A 19,015-nucleotide genomic window follows, 5' to 3' on the forward strand; every position below is an offset into this window, starting at 1 on the left:
AGTAAAAATGATTATGGAGTGTGATAAATTGGACAGCTCTTTCAGCATGCAAAATATGTAAATGTATGGGCTAGACATGAGGGGTCTTATTTTAGATCACATCAATATCACCTAGCCAGCTTCCCTGAACAATGAGATACACCTTAATCTTCATTCTCATCATCACAGTCATGAGCCTCACTTGTAAAATTGCAACTCCTACACAGGAACGATGGGGAGGGTCGGGCCAGTTTTGTAAGGCTTTTTCTGCATTTAGATAGCACCTTTAATGTAGTGAAATATCTGTAGGTGTGATGGTTTTGGGATCCCTGTGCACAAAGTACTAAATTCAAAGGAAGATTTTAAGCCCTATCCAATGAAGATAAAAGGGTAACCCTCACTATAGGGAGGTAATACAATATCCACCTATTCTTCAAGGACTAACTACTTCCCTGTCTAGCCTCTGCAGTGAGAACTTAGAAGCCAATACCCACTGCGTGAGTAGTTGGTGCCCCCTCCCTACCAAGAACAAGATACTTCCAGCTAACAGAGTAGTTTAAACAGTTATTTTATTTTTAATGTTACATATTTAGATACAGACACGTCATTCTTAACACACATTCATAGAGGATTTCTAATTTATAAAAGATTTACAAATTACAAAGGATTTTCAAACATAGGTACAATTCTGTCCAACTAGAAGAACACACCAATGAATTACAGACGAACAAATTGTCTGATGCAGAGAAAGAAGGCTGTGCAAGAAAGCAGACTTTAGCAATAAGCCTCTTAGGTACTGGGAAGTGAATATTCATCACATAGGCACTACACTATTTTGTTATCAGTCTATTTCAAGAAGATTTAGCAAAAAAGAACTACATTTAATCCTTATAATCCAGAGCACGAAAGTGAAAGCGAATTTCCTGCAATCATAAACAATTTAGGCAAGAAGTTGCTAAGAATACTCAAATTAATAATATAAAATGAATTTGTACTAAAATTTGACATAATTTGCAAAGGATCATATTTGGAAACTAAAATAAACATATCAGGACAAGAAGTGCAAAAGATTTGATCTTACTTATATTATGGTCTTAAAAGACTATAGACTATATCTCAGTGTTTACAACATGTACATTTGCAAGTTATTGTGATGTTCCAATTCTTTGAGTATTTTCAAATTATTAATACTTCCCTATCATAATCCTTGTTTGCTGAATTAATCTTCCTCTGTGGATTTCACTGGGTCAACATTTACATCTTGAATCACTCCCTGAAAGAATTCTTCAGTACGGCGAGTGTGGCAAACTCAACCAAACTGACAGTTTGTGATACAATCTGATAACTTCTGCTACTGGGATAAAGTACAACTTCAGTGAACAAATTTGTAAATCCTTTTCCCAGAGTCAAGTATGAAAATAGAAAACCAGCAATGTTTCTGCACTAACTACTACGATTATAGGTCAATTGTAGACTGCATATGCTTCAACTATCAATTTAGTCTAATCTTTAGAAAATTAAGTTAGAGTTTTAAAATATTTGTAAATCTGAATATTATTAGGTAAACATCTTTCAGAATTAGCTTAACAATTCACAGAAATAAATATAGTACACTATTATACCATTTTTCAGTAAAATATACAATTAAGTTCTGTACTTTTCAGTAAGATCCATATTTGTCAGTAAGATCACAGCAAAATTCCCAATTACAAGAGAAAGGTCTGGGATAAAACTGCCTAACTGGGCATTAGTTGATGGAGAAATGTTGGTCAGGATACAAAATGAATCCATGGACCATGCTCCAGCCTTGGTCTGGGATTTGAGATTTAACAGTGTCACGTATGACCAACGCCAGCCAAACTTCCACTTCTGGGATAAAGTACAACTTTTGTGGAAAAGTGTGCAATTGCTTCTGGCACATTCAGATCAGCTCATGCTTGTTCACCTCGTTCATTTCCAAATTGCAAACTGCAAATGGAGCGCAGATCCCTCAGTCACTCGTAACAACTCAGACAACTGGCTATGTCTAAAGGGATTTATTCAATGAATGTTAGATATTAGAATACAAAATTAGAGTTGTCTGAACAGTTAAAATGTGAATACACAGTTATTAAATGCCCAGCTATATATCTACAGTTCCGAAATGATAAAAGGACAATTTTAAAATTAGTGATTATAAAAAAAAAGGCACATTTTGCTCATTGAATGAGCAAAGGCTGTTTCTTGGCAAGATATTCCATTCAATATAAACAATAGAACTACACCTCAGGTTTGTTTCATTCAAAGCACCTGAGTTCTTTCAAAGTATAATCAATAACACAATTAGTTACAATTCATTTGAAACAATTGGATGTGAAACAATCTCCATTATTATTTGGGCGACACAGAAGCTGAACTGAACTCCTCGTTGGACTTCTGACTAATAGAGAAATAGATAAACGCCACAGAGGGCCACCAGTATGGGCAAGAATTTCAGCAGGATTGGCCTAGAGGCATTCTGCTGACCACTAGGAACCACGCGCGTTTTAGTGGGCTTGATAGTGCGGTGCCACTGTGTCAAGATGGTTTCCCGGGCTTTTGGCCATTTTCCAGGTCCCATCAATCGAAACTGGTAAGGTGAGCAGGGGCCAAAGAAAACGTTAAATGCCAACTGTGGATCACTGAGGAGGAGGTGTTTGATGTTGGGTTTCACACCGATCAGCTCAGCTATCTCATCCATGTAGGGTATGAAATCGACTTGAATGGTGTGTCTTTGGGAGGTGACGTATCTTTTGCATGCAAAAAGAAACAGAGGGGAATTAAAAAAGCCTTGCAGCATAAAACCAAAGGCAATACAATCTATATGTCTATAATCCAAAAATAGAAAAATAGTGAAAATCATCAGCATCAGCAGTTTAACAGCAACTGCGGAGATAAACTGCATTCCTGTTAGCACCCTTTCATCAGAACTTCTTTGCTTCGTATGAAACTTCACCTACTTGGTGAGCAAGAAGTTTCCTTCTATAACGGGTTCAATTGCAACACTTGGGAGGCATTTAGATCTGCGCATGAAGGTTTGTAGCTTGGAGGGTTATGGGGTGAACGTGGGAACTGGGACTTGCGGGAGGAACACTGATCAGTATGGACCAATTGGGCTAAAGTGCAAGTTTGTGAGCTGTGTTACTTTAGGAATCTCTAGATTCTGCTTAGCCTTCTGAGTATTTCAAGTACTTCCTGTTTTACAAATCAAAACTGACTTGGCCTTGAATTTACAAGACCAAGTCTCGTCAGTGTTCAATGCAAAAAACACCCTTGCCGCATGACAAATGAGGAATTAACTTTGTCTAGCGCCTCAGGATGACACTCAATATTGCATTTGCCCAGTGGTGAAGCTCGCACACTAAACAATACATTCATCAACAGTCCCAACAAATTAACTACTCACTACCAGCAGCCAACTCCCATCATTATATCAACTCCAATGGAGAACATTTTGGATTATATAAACAGTGGAAGTCCCATAGGTCACACATGGAGATATGATTTACATTGAGATCTCATCTTTAAATGACAAAATACACAAAAAGAGTTCGAACAGATGGGGAATAAATAGGCCAGGCCCTGAAGTACAAGTTAATTACCATTTCAAAACTGTATATTCACTATTTATCTTATATAAATAGTCTCTCTTCCATAGCTTTTTTATAATAAATTATTTACTGTCTCATTTTTTAAAATAACTATTAAATGCAGATGGAGCACTTGAGAAGCTATACAGGTCTCATCCTCATTTAAATCCTTTTAAATTAATTAATACTGTACTTGATTATTAGTTAAATCTGCACACTTCTAAGGGTGTTGTGAAATGTTGCTGCTGTAATGAAATGATTTCCCATCTGGGATTGATAAGTATTTATTATTATTTTGGATTAGTCTGAAACAATGGGATTGAATGCAGTGTCTATTATGTCCTGAACACTGTGGTTTTAGTAGGGATTTCAGGTGGGCTAGAAGGTTAAGCTGAAGGAAAACTTAATGATAATGTACAAAAATTAAGGAGGTTAGTTGGTTTAAAGAAAGTGTTGGGAAAAAAATCCTTGGGTTCAGAGTCGACAATCAAAATGTACCACTTGAATGGACACAAAGAAAGTTGGAATACTGACAGTAACCAAATGGCTATAGTAAATGATTGTTTATGATACCTGAGGAAGGAGAATACTGGCATTCACTGGAATTTGGATTGTTTACCTCTGGCTCTATGTATATTATTAACTAGACTTGTGGGTAGAAGCAATGAGAGTTAAATTTGCAGATGACACAATAATGGCCATTAGTGTGAAACGTGAGTGAATAGTGATTATAAACAAGAGATTTTGCAGGTGCTGGAAATTCAGAATAATCTGCAAAAAAAATACTGGGGGAATTCAGCAGGTCAGGCTGCATCTATGGAGAGGAATAAGGAGTTGATGTTTAGGGCCAAGAACTTTCATCAGCACTGGATAGGGAGGGACAAGAAGCCAGAATAAGTAGGTTAGGGGAAGGGAGGGAGTACAAGCTGGAAGGAGATGGGTGAAGCCAGGTAAGGAGGGAGGTAGGTGGGTTGAAGTGAGAAGTTGGGAGATGATAGGTAGAAAAATAAAGAACTGAAGAAGGAGGAATCTGGTAGGAGAGGAGAGTGAACCATGGGAGAAAGGGAAAGAGGGGCACCAGAGGAAAGTGACAGGCAGGTGGGGAGAAGAGAAGGGGTAAGATGCATAAAAATATGATAAAAGAATATAAAATGACAAGGGTTCGAGACAGGGTGGATAGTGGGAAGCTATTCCCATTAGAATAAAGAGTAGCTCTGATACAGAACTAGCATGGACACAATAGGCCGAATGGCCTTTTTCTATAACTATTCAATGAAAATGAAGAATATTATGAAAGGGTAGGTATAAAAAGTTGTAAAGCTATATTGTCTCAGAGCGAGGCCCTCCGGCCCAACTGGTTCATGCCGACTAACATGACTATCTGAGTGTGTCCCATTTACCTGCACTTATCCCGTATTTCTCTAAACTTTTCTTATCCATGTACCTATCCTAAAGCCTTTTGAATGTTGTCAATGTACCTGCCTTAACCACTTCCTTTGGCAGTTCATTCCAATATACTGATCACCCTAAGGATGAAAAATATATGCCACTGGTAATCCAGCTAAATGAAATAGCCCATTTCTCTGCAGTCAATTGTGTATAACAATTGTTGTGTAATACCTTTTAGTCATATTTTTCTTTTTCTCCAAAATGTCTGCCATCATGTTGTTAACAGAAGGTAGTTTAGCCAACCCTAAAAAAACCAAAACACCACATTAAAAGAATGGGGTTTACCTCAGTTAATGACTTAAATATAGTACAGTGCTAAATTAATTTGGGATGTGTTGCCGTAAATATACAGAGTGGTCCTGAGTGCCACAAGTGGCTAGCTGCAGACAGAATGGCTTTGACAGCCAGTGAGGTCCTCCAGTACCTCTCGTCACTCCCTTTCTCTTGCAGCCACCACAAGGCCACAGGATGATTATCACTGAACTGCCTTGTACAAGCTCAATGCACTGTGCAATGATTTGGTCCGTGGAACCACTATGCAAGGCAGCTATTCCTCTGTACCTCAGTACAACTGACAATAACAAACCAATTCCAATTTCACCTTGAGTGTCCGTGAATGTGTTTAACCACCTATGAATTATTGAAATATTAAAATATTACGAAGTAATCAATAATTTTGAGCAAAGAAAAAAAACAGAAATCACAAATTTAATAATAATTGAACATATTTAAATTATTTGAAGTAAATGATAAGAGTCAACTAAGGATTGTCATGGCTGAGGTGGTGAGTGGCTTAGACCAGAATCCTTGATTAAATCCCTGGGGGTAGTTACTGTATTAATATTTATTCTCTTTGTTTACTTCATTTTTCTTTGCCTTCTCAACTGTGTAACACTTTATAACATGCAATCTCCCCAAACAAGGGGAGAAATTATTTCTCCCAGAGAGCTGATAAATAATCTTTTAAGATGATGGTTTGATAGTTCTCATAGCAACCACATCTGCTAATTTGAGAGGCCATCCGAGGAGCTGCAGATTATCAATAAGAAATCCCCAAAATGATATCATGTCAACAACCAAGTTATGTTATCAATGAAAAATTCACACAATGCACATTATTGCTTTTTTCAGAAATGTCTGCACTGCATAGGTACCTTTAAAAACCCTTGTGGTCCAACGAGCCTGCATTTCAGATATTGGCATAATAGCTCCCACTGGCTGGATAAGACCAATGATGGCTAGTGTTGGCCGCTCCAGCTGAGGTGGAAAGACATTCTTATAAAGAGTGGCATGGTTTCTGTTAACTTTGATGACAGACTCATTCAGAAATGGGAAAGCAAAACTGTATCCTGTTGCAAAAATAACCGCATCAATATCTTCCATGGTGTCATCTTCAAAGATGGCTGCTGATTCAGTTAACTGCTTCACATTAGGTTTCACAAGAACACGTCCGGACAAAATGCGATTTGGCAAATCGTCATTAACTGTTGGATGTTGGCTGAAAAAACTGAAAAGAAAGATAAAATCCCATCTCCATCAATTTGAGAGCATTAATATTTCAGAATTAATGCAGATGATTGATGAAATAATTAGATTGTACACTCTTACGGAGCGCTCTCATACAGCACTAGAGAATAATCATTTCAGCAATGAGTGCAAAACTCAACTGCAGCATTTATCTGGTGAAAGATAGCCCTAACTGAATAAAAACATTTACATTGGTAACTATGTGCACAAGGTCACATGAGTGTTTAACCAATAAAGAAAATGAGTTGAGATTCTGTTTAATTAGCTGATCAGAATCAAAATAAATATGACACATAAATGCACAGCAGTGATTTATATGGGAAAGAGGAAAGAGTGGCCTGGGTGCCCATGGCATAGAAAATAAGTAAACGTCAGAGTATTGATTGGATTGGTCATCACTCAATGTTCCAATGATTCTTGGTTCTTGAAGACAATTCAGGATCTGGGTCAGTCTTCCCCGGTATGGAACAAAGTTGCCCTAGTGAATGGTGCAGAGTAATAAGTAATGAAGAGGGCAAATGTCAGAATGAACTGGCCACAGATAAACTTGCGTTTAGGATTCTATCAACTCATTATTAAAAATAGAGTTAATCTTTCAGGTCAATGACTAGTCATCAGTTCATGGGAATTCCTTCTGCTGGAGATAACCAGTTCAAGGGAACACAACTGAAAATAAACATGAAACCATTAAGGAGAAAAGCTAGGAGACACATATTCACCCAGAATACAAGGGTTAAAAAATCTACAAAATGGAGGAAAAGATTGACTGGCAGTTGACTACCAAAGTGTATAGAGCTGATTTGAAATACTGTTGTTTCTCTCCCTTCACAAAGTCTGGCTGATATTTTGGGTACATCGAACATTGTCCATTTTATTTGCAATTCTCTAGCATTTGTTAAATACTAAATCATTCCTAAAGGCTTCACATATAAAATGTGAGATCCAGGCACATTCAAATGGGACACGTGGCCAAAAGAAAGCAAGGTATCAAAGAGCATTTTAAAAGAAGACTAAGATCAATTTCCTTTCCAGACAGGATGCTGGTATTACAGACCTGTGGTTAGGTTGCAAACCATAATTTCCATGATCAAATCGATTGTTTATGGATTGTATAACTAGCCAATTATTTATAGATGAACCAATTAGGCCATGAAAGCGACGGGTATACATCATGTCAGCAGGGAATCCTCTTTCAGCCACACGATTAACTATCCAGGCACCCCTTCTTGTACTCAGAAACACCTGCAAGACATTTGAAGAAGTCAAGGATGGTCAGTTTTAATATTTGCTGCTGGGACAAACACCTAAAGACGCTATCAAAATTGCATTTATTTTTCTCTCGAGCAACAGTTACATATTTCGAAATCTGAATGATGAGGGGTAAGGAGACCAATTGCAATAGAATTTTTCACTTCTAATTAATAGCAGTTTATTCAGCTGAAACAATATGGTCCTTGAAATGCAAAGGAAACATTTCCGTGTAAACACAAGAGATCATTTAGATGCTGGAAATCCAGAGCAACACACACAAAATGCTGGAGGAACTCAGCAGATTAGGCAGCATCGGTGGAAATGAATGAACAGTCAACTTCGACTGAGACCCTTCTTCAGGACTGAAATGGAAGGGGGAAAATACCAGAATACAAAGGTGGGCCGAGGGGAAGGAGGCTAACTGGAAAATGATGGGTGAAGCCAGGTGGGTGATGAAGGGCTGGAGAAGAAGGATTCTGATAGAAGAGGACCATTGGAGAAAGGGAAGAAAGAGGAGCAACAGGGGAGATGATAAGATGGAGAAGAAGAGGTAAGAGCCAGAGCAGGGAATAGAAGAGGAAAGAACAAGGGGAAAAGAGAAAAATATATCGGAAGGAGAAATACATGTTCATACCATCATATTGGAGGCTATCTAGATGGATTATGAGGTGTTGAACCTCCACACAGAGTGGCTTCATCATGGCTAAAGAAGAGGCCATGGATCGACATGTTGGAACAGGAAAGGGAATCAGAATTAAAATGGTTGGTCACTGAGAAATTTTGTTTTTGGTGGATGGAGCAAAGGTACATCCCAATTTACATTGGGTCTCACCATGCAGGTAATAGAAATACTACACTTGCCCAACTACCTCCTCTCTGATCTCCATTTAGGGCTCCAAACAGTCATTCCAGGTGCAGCAATACTTTATCTGCAAATCTGTCGGGGCCGTCTATTGTATCTGGTGCTCTTGATGCAGCCTCCTCTAAAATGGTGAAACCCGACATAAATTGGGGGACCACTTCATCAAGCACCTCTGCTCCATCCTCCAAAAGCGATTATTTCCTGGTGGCTAACCATTTTAATTCCCGTTCCAACATCTCAGTCCATGAACTCCTCTTCTGCTATGATGAAACCACTCGCAGTGTGGAGGAAATACACCTCATATTCCATCTGGGTAGCCTTCAACCTGATGGTGTGAACATCGACTTCTCCTCCTGGCAACTTCCCCCCTCCCCCTTCCCTCTTCTTCTATGCCCCACTCCGGCCTCTTACCTCTTCTCCTCATCTGCCTATCACCTGCCATTGGTGCCCCTCCTCCTTCCCTTTCTCCCATGGTCCACTCTTCTTTTCTACAAGGTTCCTTCTTCTCCAGTCCTTTTCCTTTTCCACCCACCTGGCTTCACATATCACCATCTACCTTGCCCTCCCTCCCTACTCCTCACCTTTTTATTCTGGAGTCTTCCTCCTTCCTTTCCAATCCCAATGAAGGGTTTCAGCTTGAAACGCCGACTGTTCATTCATTTCCATAGATGTTGCCTGATGTGCTGAGTTCACCCAGCATTTTGTGTGTGCGCTCAGGTTTTCCATCTAAGTGTGTTTTGCGACGGACATGGACTGTGCCTTTAAAAGAGTGGGGGGAGAGAGAGAGAAGCTGACTACAGTACTGCTGCCTGCTTCTGGGTCACTATGGTGACAGAGAGGCAGAGTTATGTGATGGACAGTTCGATGTTCATGGTTGCCGCACAGTGTGTTTATTTAAACAAGGTCAGATGACTCTCACGGACACAGTGGAACACCGATTAAGGCGACCGGTCAACGCGACACTGGGTGGAACTTTCGAGTGCCCACAAGGGTGGGTTGAGGATCGATCAGTGGCTATCACAGTGTGCAGAAGCGCTGACCCTGTGGAGGCTACCGCTGTGTCTACCCTTGCCTGGGTGGTAGCTTACCCTTGAAGACAGTCCCTTTTGTGATAAGCTACCGAGAGTGGATTCGGAGTCTGACGTTGGAAGACCAACGGCACCTGTTTACTTGTCCTTCTCCTATTGTGGATTTCACCTCGGCTCACAAACATCCCTCTCTCCCCCACCAAGTCCGTGCATTGAACCGAACTTTCTTACATTAGCATCGTAAGACTTTAAATCTTGCCACTTGAGCTTGAAGGAGTTTGGGAATTATATTTACCCACACACACACATATATATATATATATATACACATAACACTGCTAACTTTGGATTTACCTGGTTTAAGTTACTATATTAAGTAGTTACTAATAAATCAACATACATCAAAGTTGCTGGTGAACGCAGCAGGCCAAGCAGCATCTATAGGAAGAGGCGCAGTCGACGTTTCAGGCCGAGACCCTTCGTCAGGACTAACTGAAGGAAGAGTGAGTAAGGGATTTGAAAGCTGGAGGGGGAGGGGGAGATGCAAAATGATAGGAGAAGACAGGAGGGGGAGGGATAGAGCCGAGAGCTGGACAGGTGATAGGCAAAAGGGGATACGAGAGGATCATGGGACAGGAGGCCTAGGGAGAAAGACGGGGGGGGGGTGACCCAGAGGATGGGCAAGAGGTATATTCAGAGGGACAGAGGGAGAAAAAGGCGAGTGAGAGAAAGAATGTGTGCATAAAAATGAGTAACAGCTGGGGTACGAGGGGGAGGTGGGGCCTAGCGGAAGTTAGAGAAGTCAATGTTCATGCCATCAGGTTGGAGGCTACCCAGACGGAATATAAGGTGTTGTTCCTCCAACCTGAGTGTGGCTTCATCTTTACAGTAGAGGAGGCCGTGGATAGACATGTCAGAATGGGAATGGGATGTGGAATTAAAATGTGAGGCCACTGGGAGATCCTGCTTTCTCTGGCGGACAGAGCGTAGATGTTCAGCAAAGCAGTCTCCCAGTCTGCGTCGGGTCTCACCAATATATAAAAGGCCACATCGGGAGCACCGGACGCAGTATATCACCCCAGTCGACTCACAGGTGAAGTGATGCCTCACCTGGAAGGACTGTTTGGGGCCCTGAATGGTGGTAAGGGAGGAAGTGTAAGGGCATGTGTAGCACTTGTTCCGCTTACACGGATAAGTGCCAGGAGGGAGATCAGTGGGGAGGGATGGGGGGGACGAATGGACAAGGGAGTTGTGTAGGGAGCGATCCCTGCGGAATGCAGAGAGAGGGGGGGAGGGAAAGATGTGCTTAGTGGTGGGATCCCGTTGGAGGTGGCGGAAGTTACGGAGAATAATATGTTGGACCCGGAGGCTGGTGGGGTGGTAGGTGAGGACCAGGGGAACCCTATTCCTAGTGGGGTGGTGGGAGGATGGAGTGAGAGCAGATGTACGTGAAATGGAACTCTGCTCTTAAACGCATCTCCTCCATTTCACGTACATCTGCTCTCACTCCATCCTCCCACCACCCCACTAGGAATAGGGTTCCCCTGGTCCTCACCTACCACCCCACCAGCCTCCGGGTCCAACATATTATTCTCCGTACCTTCCGCCACCTCCAACGGGATCCCACCACTAAGCACATCTTTCCCTCCCCCCCCTCTCTGCATTCCGCAGGGATCGCTCATTTTTATGCACACATTCTTTTTCTCACTCTCCTTTTTCTCCCTCTGTCCCTCTGAATATACCTCTTGCCCATCCTCTGGGTCACCCCCCCCCTTGTCTTTCTTCCAGGACCTCCTGTCCCATGATCCTCTCGTATCCCCTTTTGCCTATCACCTGTCCAGCTCTCGGCTCTATCCCTCCTCCTGTCTTCTCCTATCATTTTGCATCTCCCCCTCCCCCTCCAGCTTTCAAATCCCTTACTCACTCTTCCTTCAGTTAGTCCTGACGAAGGGTCTCGGCCTGAAACGTCGACTGCGCCTCTTCCTATAGATGCTGCCTGGCCTGCTGCGTTCACCAGCAACTTTGATGTATGTTGCTTGAATTTCCAGCATCTGCAGAATTCCTGTTGTTTGAGTTACTAATAAATGGTGGTTTTAACATCAAAACCAGTCTTCAGCTGTGTTCTGTTGCTGCTGGTTCTTTTAAACCATTGTGTTTACGTAACACTTTTCAATGTTGTACCCACCTCTACCCTTTTTCTGGTAGCTCGTTCCAATTCAAGGGTATTGGTATTTCCATAGCAGGCTGTGAAGTAGCCAGTCAATGTGCTCTCCAGCACACATCTATTGATAACATGCCAACTCTTCACAGGTTCCTAAGGAAGTAGAGGCGCTGCTATGCTTTCTTCATAATTGCCCTTACTTGCAGGGCCCAGGACAGATCCTCTGAAATGACAGCACGGAGAAATTTGAAGTTGTTGACCCTCTCCACCTCTGATTCATGGATGAGGACTGGCTCATGGACCTAGGTTTCCTACTCATCAAGTCAATAAACAGTTCCTTGGTCTTGCTGACATTGAGTAAGAGGAGGTGGTTGTTGTGGAACCATTCAGCCAGATTTTCAACCTCCCTCCTGTATGCTGGTTCACCACCTTTACTTCGGCCAGTGACTGGTGTCATCAGCAAACACTGAGCTGTCCTTAGCCTCACAGTCAAAAGTATAAAGTGCGTAAAGCAAGGGGCTGAGCACACAGCCTTATGGTGCACCTGTGCTGATGGAGATTGTGGAGGAAATGTTGCTAACCCGAAATGACTGCGTTCTGCAAGTGAGGAAATTGAGGATGCAGTTGCACAAGGAGCTATTGGGGCTGAGTCCTGAAACTTATTGATTAGATTATAAGAGGATGGTAGTACTGAATGCTGAGCTGTGGTCAATGAAGAGCTCCCTGATAAATGCACCTTCGCTGTCCAGATGTTCCAGGGTTGAGTGAAGGACCAATGAGATGGCATCTGCTGTGGACCTGTTGTGACGGTGGGCAAACTGAAGTGGGTCCAAGCCGCTTCTCAGGCAGGAGTTGATATGTTCCATCAGCGTCCTCCCAAAACACTTCATCACCGTGGATGTAAGTACTACTGCACAATAGCCATTGAGACAGGTTTCCACGTTCTTCTGAGGCACTGGTGTAACTGAAGCTTGCTTGAAGCGGACTGCCAAATGAAGAGGTTAAGGATATCGCTGAACGTTCTAGCCAGTTAACCAGCACAGGCCTTTCTCGGCCAGGTACACCATATGGTCTGGATGCTTTCTGCGGGTTCATCCTCCTGAAGGATGCTCTCCCATCAGCCTCAGCGATTGAAATCACTGGGGCCTGTGTGAGTTTGTGAAGGTGTCACCAGCGAGCATGAAAGGCATTGAGCTCGTCTGGGAGTGCAGCCTTGTTGTCACCTAGTTCATTTGGTTTCACTTTGTAGGAGGGAAAAGCATTCAAGCCCTGCCACAGCTGTCGAGTATCCTTTCGTGACTCAAATTTGGTCCGGAATTGCCATTTTGCATGCCAGATGGCTTTCTGGAGATTGTGCAGTGCTGCGCAAAACTCTTAGATATACAGTACCTATAAAAATATTCACTCCCCAGGAAATTTTCATGTTTTATTGTTTTACAACACTGACTCACAGGGGATTTAATGTGGCTTTATTTGACACTGATCAACAGAAAAAGAATCCTTCGTGTCAAAGTGAAAACAGATCTCTACAAAGTGATCTAAATTAATTGCAAATATAAAACAAAATAATTGATTGCATAATTATTCACCCTGCCCTTTAATATGATACACCAAGTAATCACTGGTGCAGCCAATTGGTTTTAAAAGTCACATAATTAGTTAAATGGAGATCTGTTTTTGGAGACAAGGTGTTTCGATTGATTGTAGTAAAAGTACACCTGTATCTGAAAGGTCCAGCTGCTGGTGAGTCAGCATCCTGGCAAAAACTACACCGTGAAGACAAAAGATCGCTCCAAGCAACTCCATGAAAAGATTATTGAAAAGCACAAGTCAGGAGATGGATAGGAGAAAATTTCCAAGTCACTGAATACCCCCTGGAGTACAGTTAAGTCAATCGTCAAGTAATGGAAAGAACATGGCACGGCAGTAAATCTGCCTCGAGCAGGCCGTCCTCAAAAACTGAGTGACCATGCAAGAGGGGACTAGTGAGGGAGGCCACAAAGAGAGCTATAACAACATCTGGAGGAGTTACAGGCTTCAGTGGCTGAAATGGGAGAGATTGCATATACAACAACTGTTGCCCGGGTGCTTCACCAGTCACAGCTTTATGGGAGAGTGGCAAAGAGAAAGTCACCATTGAAAAAAATTCACATGAAATCTCAGCTGGAATTTGCCAGAAGGCATGTGGGAGAATCAGAAGTCAACTGGGAGAACATTCTATGGTCTGATGAAATCAAAATTGAGTGTTTTGGCTGTCAGATTAAACACTACGTTTGGCTTAAGCCAAATACTGTACATCATCGAAAACACACCATCCCTACCATGAAGCATGGTGGTAGCTGCATCATGCTGTGGGGATGCTTCACTGTAGTAAGCCCTGGAAGGTGTGTGAAGGTAGAGGGTAAAATGAATGCAGCAAAATACAGGGAAATCCTGGAGCAAAACCTGATTCAGTCTCCCAAAGTCATGCAACTTGTTTTCCAGCAAGACAATGACTCCAAGCATAAAGCCAAAACTATACAGGAGTGACTTAAGAATAACAAAGTTAATGTCCTGGAACGGCCAAGTCAGAGTCCAAGCTTCAGTCCAATTGAGAAATTGTAGCTGGATTTGAAAAGGGCTGTTTGCTCACGATCCCCACGCAATCTGACAGAGCTTGAGCTGTTTTGTAAAGAAGAATTGGGAAAAATTGCAGTGTCCAGATTTGCAAAGCTGATAGAGACCTAGCCACACAGGCTCAAGGCTGTAATTGCTGCCAAAGGTGCATCTACTGAATACTGACTTGAAGAGGGTGAGTAATTTTGCAATTATTTTGTGTTTAATAACTGTAATAAATTTAGACCAATTTGTAGAAATTTGTTTTCATTTTGATACAAAAGAGTCTTTTCAAGTTGATCATTGTCAAAAAAGCTAAAGTAAATTCATTGTGATTCAATGTTGTAAAACAATAAAACATGAAAATTTCCATGGGGGTGGGGTGAATACTTTTTATAGGCACTGTATATATATCTCTAGAGTGCCTAAGACTTTTGTATAGTACTGTATTTGTCAATGTGGAGCAGAGAGCAAGTTTGTAAAGGTTCTTGGGAAATCGAGCATGAAGTGCTGTGAGGGAGGCGTGGAACAAATGGCTGAGAAGAAGTATCGGGGTGGGTTTGTGCAGATGCAGACACACTCAACCCTGAGACGCCAGGCAAGGTTGTTTGATTCCAAGCAATTGGTTTATTGATCATTACAGAATGTCTCTCTGGTGCTTCCCACTCCCTCCCCTCTCCCTTCCCCTTTTCCCAACCATAATTTCCACTCTCAGTTCAAAATAGAGACCCATATCAGAATCAGGTTTATCATCACTCACATGTGTCATGATTTTTTTGTGGCAGCAGTAGAGTGCAATCCTACGGTACAGTTCAAAAATCGTAGGCACCCTAGCCATTTGGGGACGGGTGAGTTCTGGGCTGGACGTCCTGCTCACTTAAGGAAGGTGAAGCGTCTTTCTTTCTTTTTAAATCTTTTCATTAATTTTTCCAAGATTATAAACAAAATAACAATGTTGATACAAACAGAATGGAAGAATCTTATTGATAATAAACATATATAGAAAAATTTTCAGATAACACAGGTATAGTAGACTTCCAAACTCATGATGCTAATTAATCATAGAAAAAAAGAAATAAAAAGAAAAAAAAATACAAAGAAAACACTCCCAAAAAAAAACAAAAAAAAAGAGAACTAAATACTAAACCCAAAAAAAGCAAATGGAACAAAACAAGGCGAGACCAATATAGTGTCTTTCATAGCCTCTCCTTTCTAGGTGTGGTGATCGCCACAGGACCACTGTTTGGCTTGCCAAGAGGTCACTCACATATGGCCTGTCCTACACTACTGTGTCCATAGCAACACCTTCACATGCTGTCTCTGTCTTCCTGCGTTTTCTATATCAAGGCGCGACCCAGTGACTGGCGGTACAACCAGGCGGGCAGGCTGGGCTCATCAGCCTTGGCTGGCAGCCGGTCTAGGAGAGGGACAGCTCCGATTCCAAACCCGGGTAGATGAGACTCATGAGCCTTACCAAGCAGTCTGTCTAGGAGAAGGAAAACTCCAATACTCAACCTGCAGCCTTGTGGGCGCCATAGTTGTCGCACCTTCCTGTACCTTTGAGGAACATCCCTCAGCTTAAAGAGTGGAATCGGTCTGCATTCACTGATCCTCACAATAAACCTACAGGTGGGAAGAAAAGTCCTACAGCAATGGAGTTTTCCCTCCTGATCTTCGCAAGCGAAGAACCAGCCACCATCATCATCATACAAGGCTTTTGCACAGTACTGAACCTCAACCTCTTGTATTTTACTTGGTCGCCAGACCTGACTACCACTGATCTGGCCCTCAACACATTGCGGATCTCTGTGTCCATTCACTTTATTTATACCCCTCACTATTTTATATACCTCTATAATCTCACTACACTTCAGAGAAAAAGTCCTAGACCATCCGGTCTCTCTTTATTGCCCAAGCCCTTCAGTCCCGGTAAATGTGATTCTGTTTCATCAGAAAGTTACTGTTTCGTGGATTGGATTACAAGTGAAACCCTGCTAGTTTCCTTGGCTATGTAAGTCTAGGGAATACTCACTCCGATCCCGCCAAACCCACGAGACTGAGACAGCTCTCCCACCTCAAACCCCAGTGTGTGTGGATGCCCCAAATTCTTTATGAGGACTCAGTCTCCAGGCATTAGGTGGGAGAACCTAACCTTTCGATCTTACCTCCTCTTATTTCCCTGATTCAGCTTGGTAGCCAAAACCTCTGCTACTTCACAAGCCTTTTGCAGTTCCCTTCTCGTATCAGCCACATACTTCAGAAAAGTCTTCTGTTGTAGATCTCCCCTGCCAGTCCCAAAACACAGGTCAATGGGCAACCTCGCCTCGCACCCAAACATCAGATAATACAGTGAGTACCCGGTAGCTTCATTCTGTGTACAGTTATACCAGTGAACCAGATGTCCAATACGTTGACTGCACTTGTTCTTTTTACTGATCTCCAAGTTTCCGAGCATGTCTAGCGAGGTCCGATTGAACCTCTTGGGCTGGGGATCACCTTGCGGATGATAAAGAGTATTCTTCAACTTCGACTCCAAGCATGGTCAGTAACTCACGTATGAACCTACTCTCAAAATCCTGTCCCTGATAGCTATGTATTCACCTAGGGATGCCATAATAAATGAAATACTTCTCCCGTAACATTTTGGCCACAATGGACACCTTCTGATCATTGGCAAGGAAGGCTTGTGCATATCTGGTGCTGGCATCAGGCTCTATTGATAGGAAATCTATACACACCAGATCAAATAGCCCTGTGCTCTGCGTGGGATAACAGAGCGGCCCTTGTAGGCAGCGTCTTCCTCTGTATACATCAAATGGATGACTTGCAGTACTCTTTGACTTCCTGCTTCATTCAGGGCAGGTAGATCCGATCTCTGAGCAATCCATAGGTCTTGTCAACCCCCAAATGACTGGAATCATCACGAAGTGACTTCAACACAATCCTCCGATACTTCCCAGGCAGAACAAACTGGGAACGCCAAGGTCAGTCTGGGGGTGACGTGACCTGGCATAGAATCTGGTTCCTCAACTCCAATCTGGGCCACTCTCTCAGTAGTAGAGACACCACAGCGTGTTTCAGCTTGTCCACTTGGGCCAGGTCCCCTTTTGCAACTGCTGACCAAACAATACCAATGCAAGGGTCATCTTGCTGGGCAGCGGCCACTTCCCCAGGACACAATTCCAGCAATTGCCTTGCCTTCAGAGCAGGCAGGTTGCAATAAGCTTGTGGAATGGTACCATCAAAAGCTCCTAAATGATCTACCTGACTTTTCTGTGCCTTCCCCATGATGGGAAATTGGCTTTGACTTTAGGGGCAGGAACGCTCTCTCACTCTCCGTCCCTGTCCAGCCCTTCATTTGCACGTCAGGACTACGCATCGGCACCAACGTTCGGGGTTCCCGGCCAGTACTTCAGGCTGAAATCATAGGCAGACAACGCCGCCAACCACCGATGGCCTGTGGCATCCACTTTCACCAAGGTCAGGATAGAAGTTAGAGGGTTGTTGTCCATCCTCACCTCAAACTTGGCACCACATAGATAGTCGCAGCTTATCCACCACAACCCATTTTAATGCCAGGAACGCCAATTTGTGCGTAGGGTAGTTTCGCTCAGAGGGTGACAGACCTTGCCTGATGAAAGTGCCAAGTCTCAACCCCATGCCCTGATCCTGATACAGAACACCTCTAAGCCCTGTTTGCTGGCATCTGTATGCCAGATATATGGCAACTGGAGGTCTGCAAAAACCAGCACTGGCGCTTTCATCAGCAGCTCCTTCAACAACTGAAAAAACCTCTTCACATTTTGCATCCCATCTTGCTCCAAAAGGCTCTGAAGGGCTAATATAGTCTTTACCATCCTCTCCTTTTGTTCTCCTTCCTTTCTTCCTTTCGGAGAAGGAAGTCTGAGAATCGGAGCGGGAGTGCAGAGGAAGCCATTTTTGAATTTTCCTGTTTTTTTTCCCATTGGCGTTCAGAGAGGCGGGACTGCACGGGTGTGTGACGTCGGGCAGTGAAGCGCGGAAGATTTAAAAGGACAGAAATCCTGCTTCGGGTTTAATTTGGAGAAGGAAGTCTGAGAATCGGAGCGGGAGTGCAGAGGAAGCCATTTTTGAATTTTTCGGTTTTTTTTCCATCGGCGTTCAGAGAGGCGGGACTGCGCAGGCGTGTGACGTTGGGCAGTGAAGCGCAGAAGATTTAAAAGGAACAGAGCCTTATACAGCGGGCAGCGTAGTTTGCGGGCTGCGGAGTGAGCTGGGAGCAGAGTGAAGGCTTAAGGGCTTCGGCTCAACGGGCTTAGGTGGAAACGGGTGAGGCGAGGAAGGTTTGGTATTCATTTTTTTTTGTTATTTGAGGAGAGGGGCAGTATGAGTGTGAGGGCAGCTTGTTGCTCTCGGTGTCGGATGTGGGAGGTCGTGGAGTCTCCAAGCCTCCCGGATGTCCACATCGGCGCCAGGTGCACCAAGATGCAGCTCCTAAGGGACTGCGTTAGGGAACTGGAGCTGCAGCTCGATGACCTTCGTCTGGTCAGGGAGAATGAGGAGTTGCTAGAGAGGA

At 43.0% G+C, this 19,015-nt stretch overlaps 1 protein-coding gene across 1 annotated transcript in view; it reads right to left on the bottom strand.

The window, feature by feature from the left end:
- Positions 1-536: 536 nt before the first annotated feature.
- Positions 537-19,015, bottom strand: part of LOC134354683 (flavin-containing monooxygenase 5-like) — a 43,727-nt gene continuing 25,248 nt past the window's right edge. The window contains exons 6-9 of the mRNA XM_063063806.1: positions 7,618-7,805; positions 6,191-6,543; positions 5,208-5,280; positions 537-2,747 (exon numbers count right to left, since the gene is read on the bottom strand). Coding sequence (XP_062919876.1) covers positions 2,399-2,747; positions 5,208-5,280; positions 6,191-6,543; positions 7,618-7,805 — 963 coding nt within the window. The 3' untranslated portion in view covers positions 537-2,398. The remainder of the gene's footprint in view (positions 2,748-5,207; positions 5,281-6,190; positions 6,544-7,617; positions 7,806-19,015) is intronic.

Source organism: Mobula hypostoma, chromosome 12, assembly GCF_963921235.1.
Source record: "Mobula hypostoma chromosome 12, sMobHyp1.1, whole genome shotgun sequence".
NCBI lineage: Eukaryota > Metazoa > Chordata > Chondrichthyes > Myliobatiformes > Myliobatidae > Mobula > Mobula hypostoma.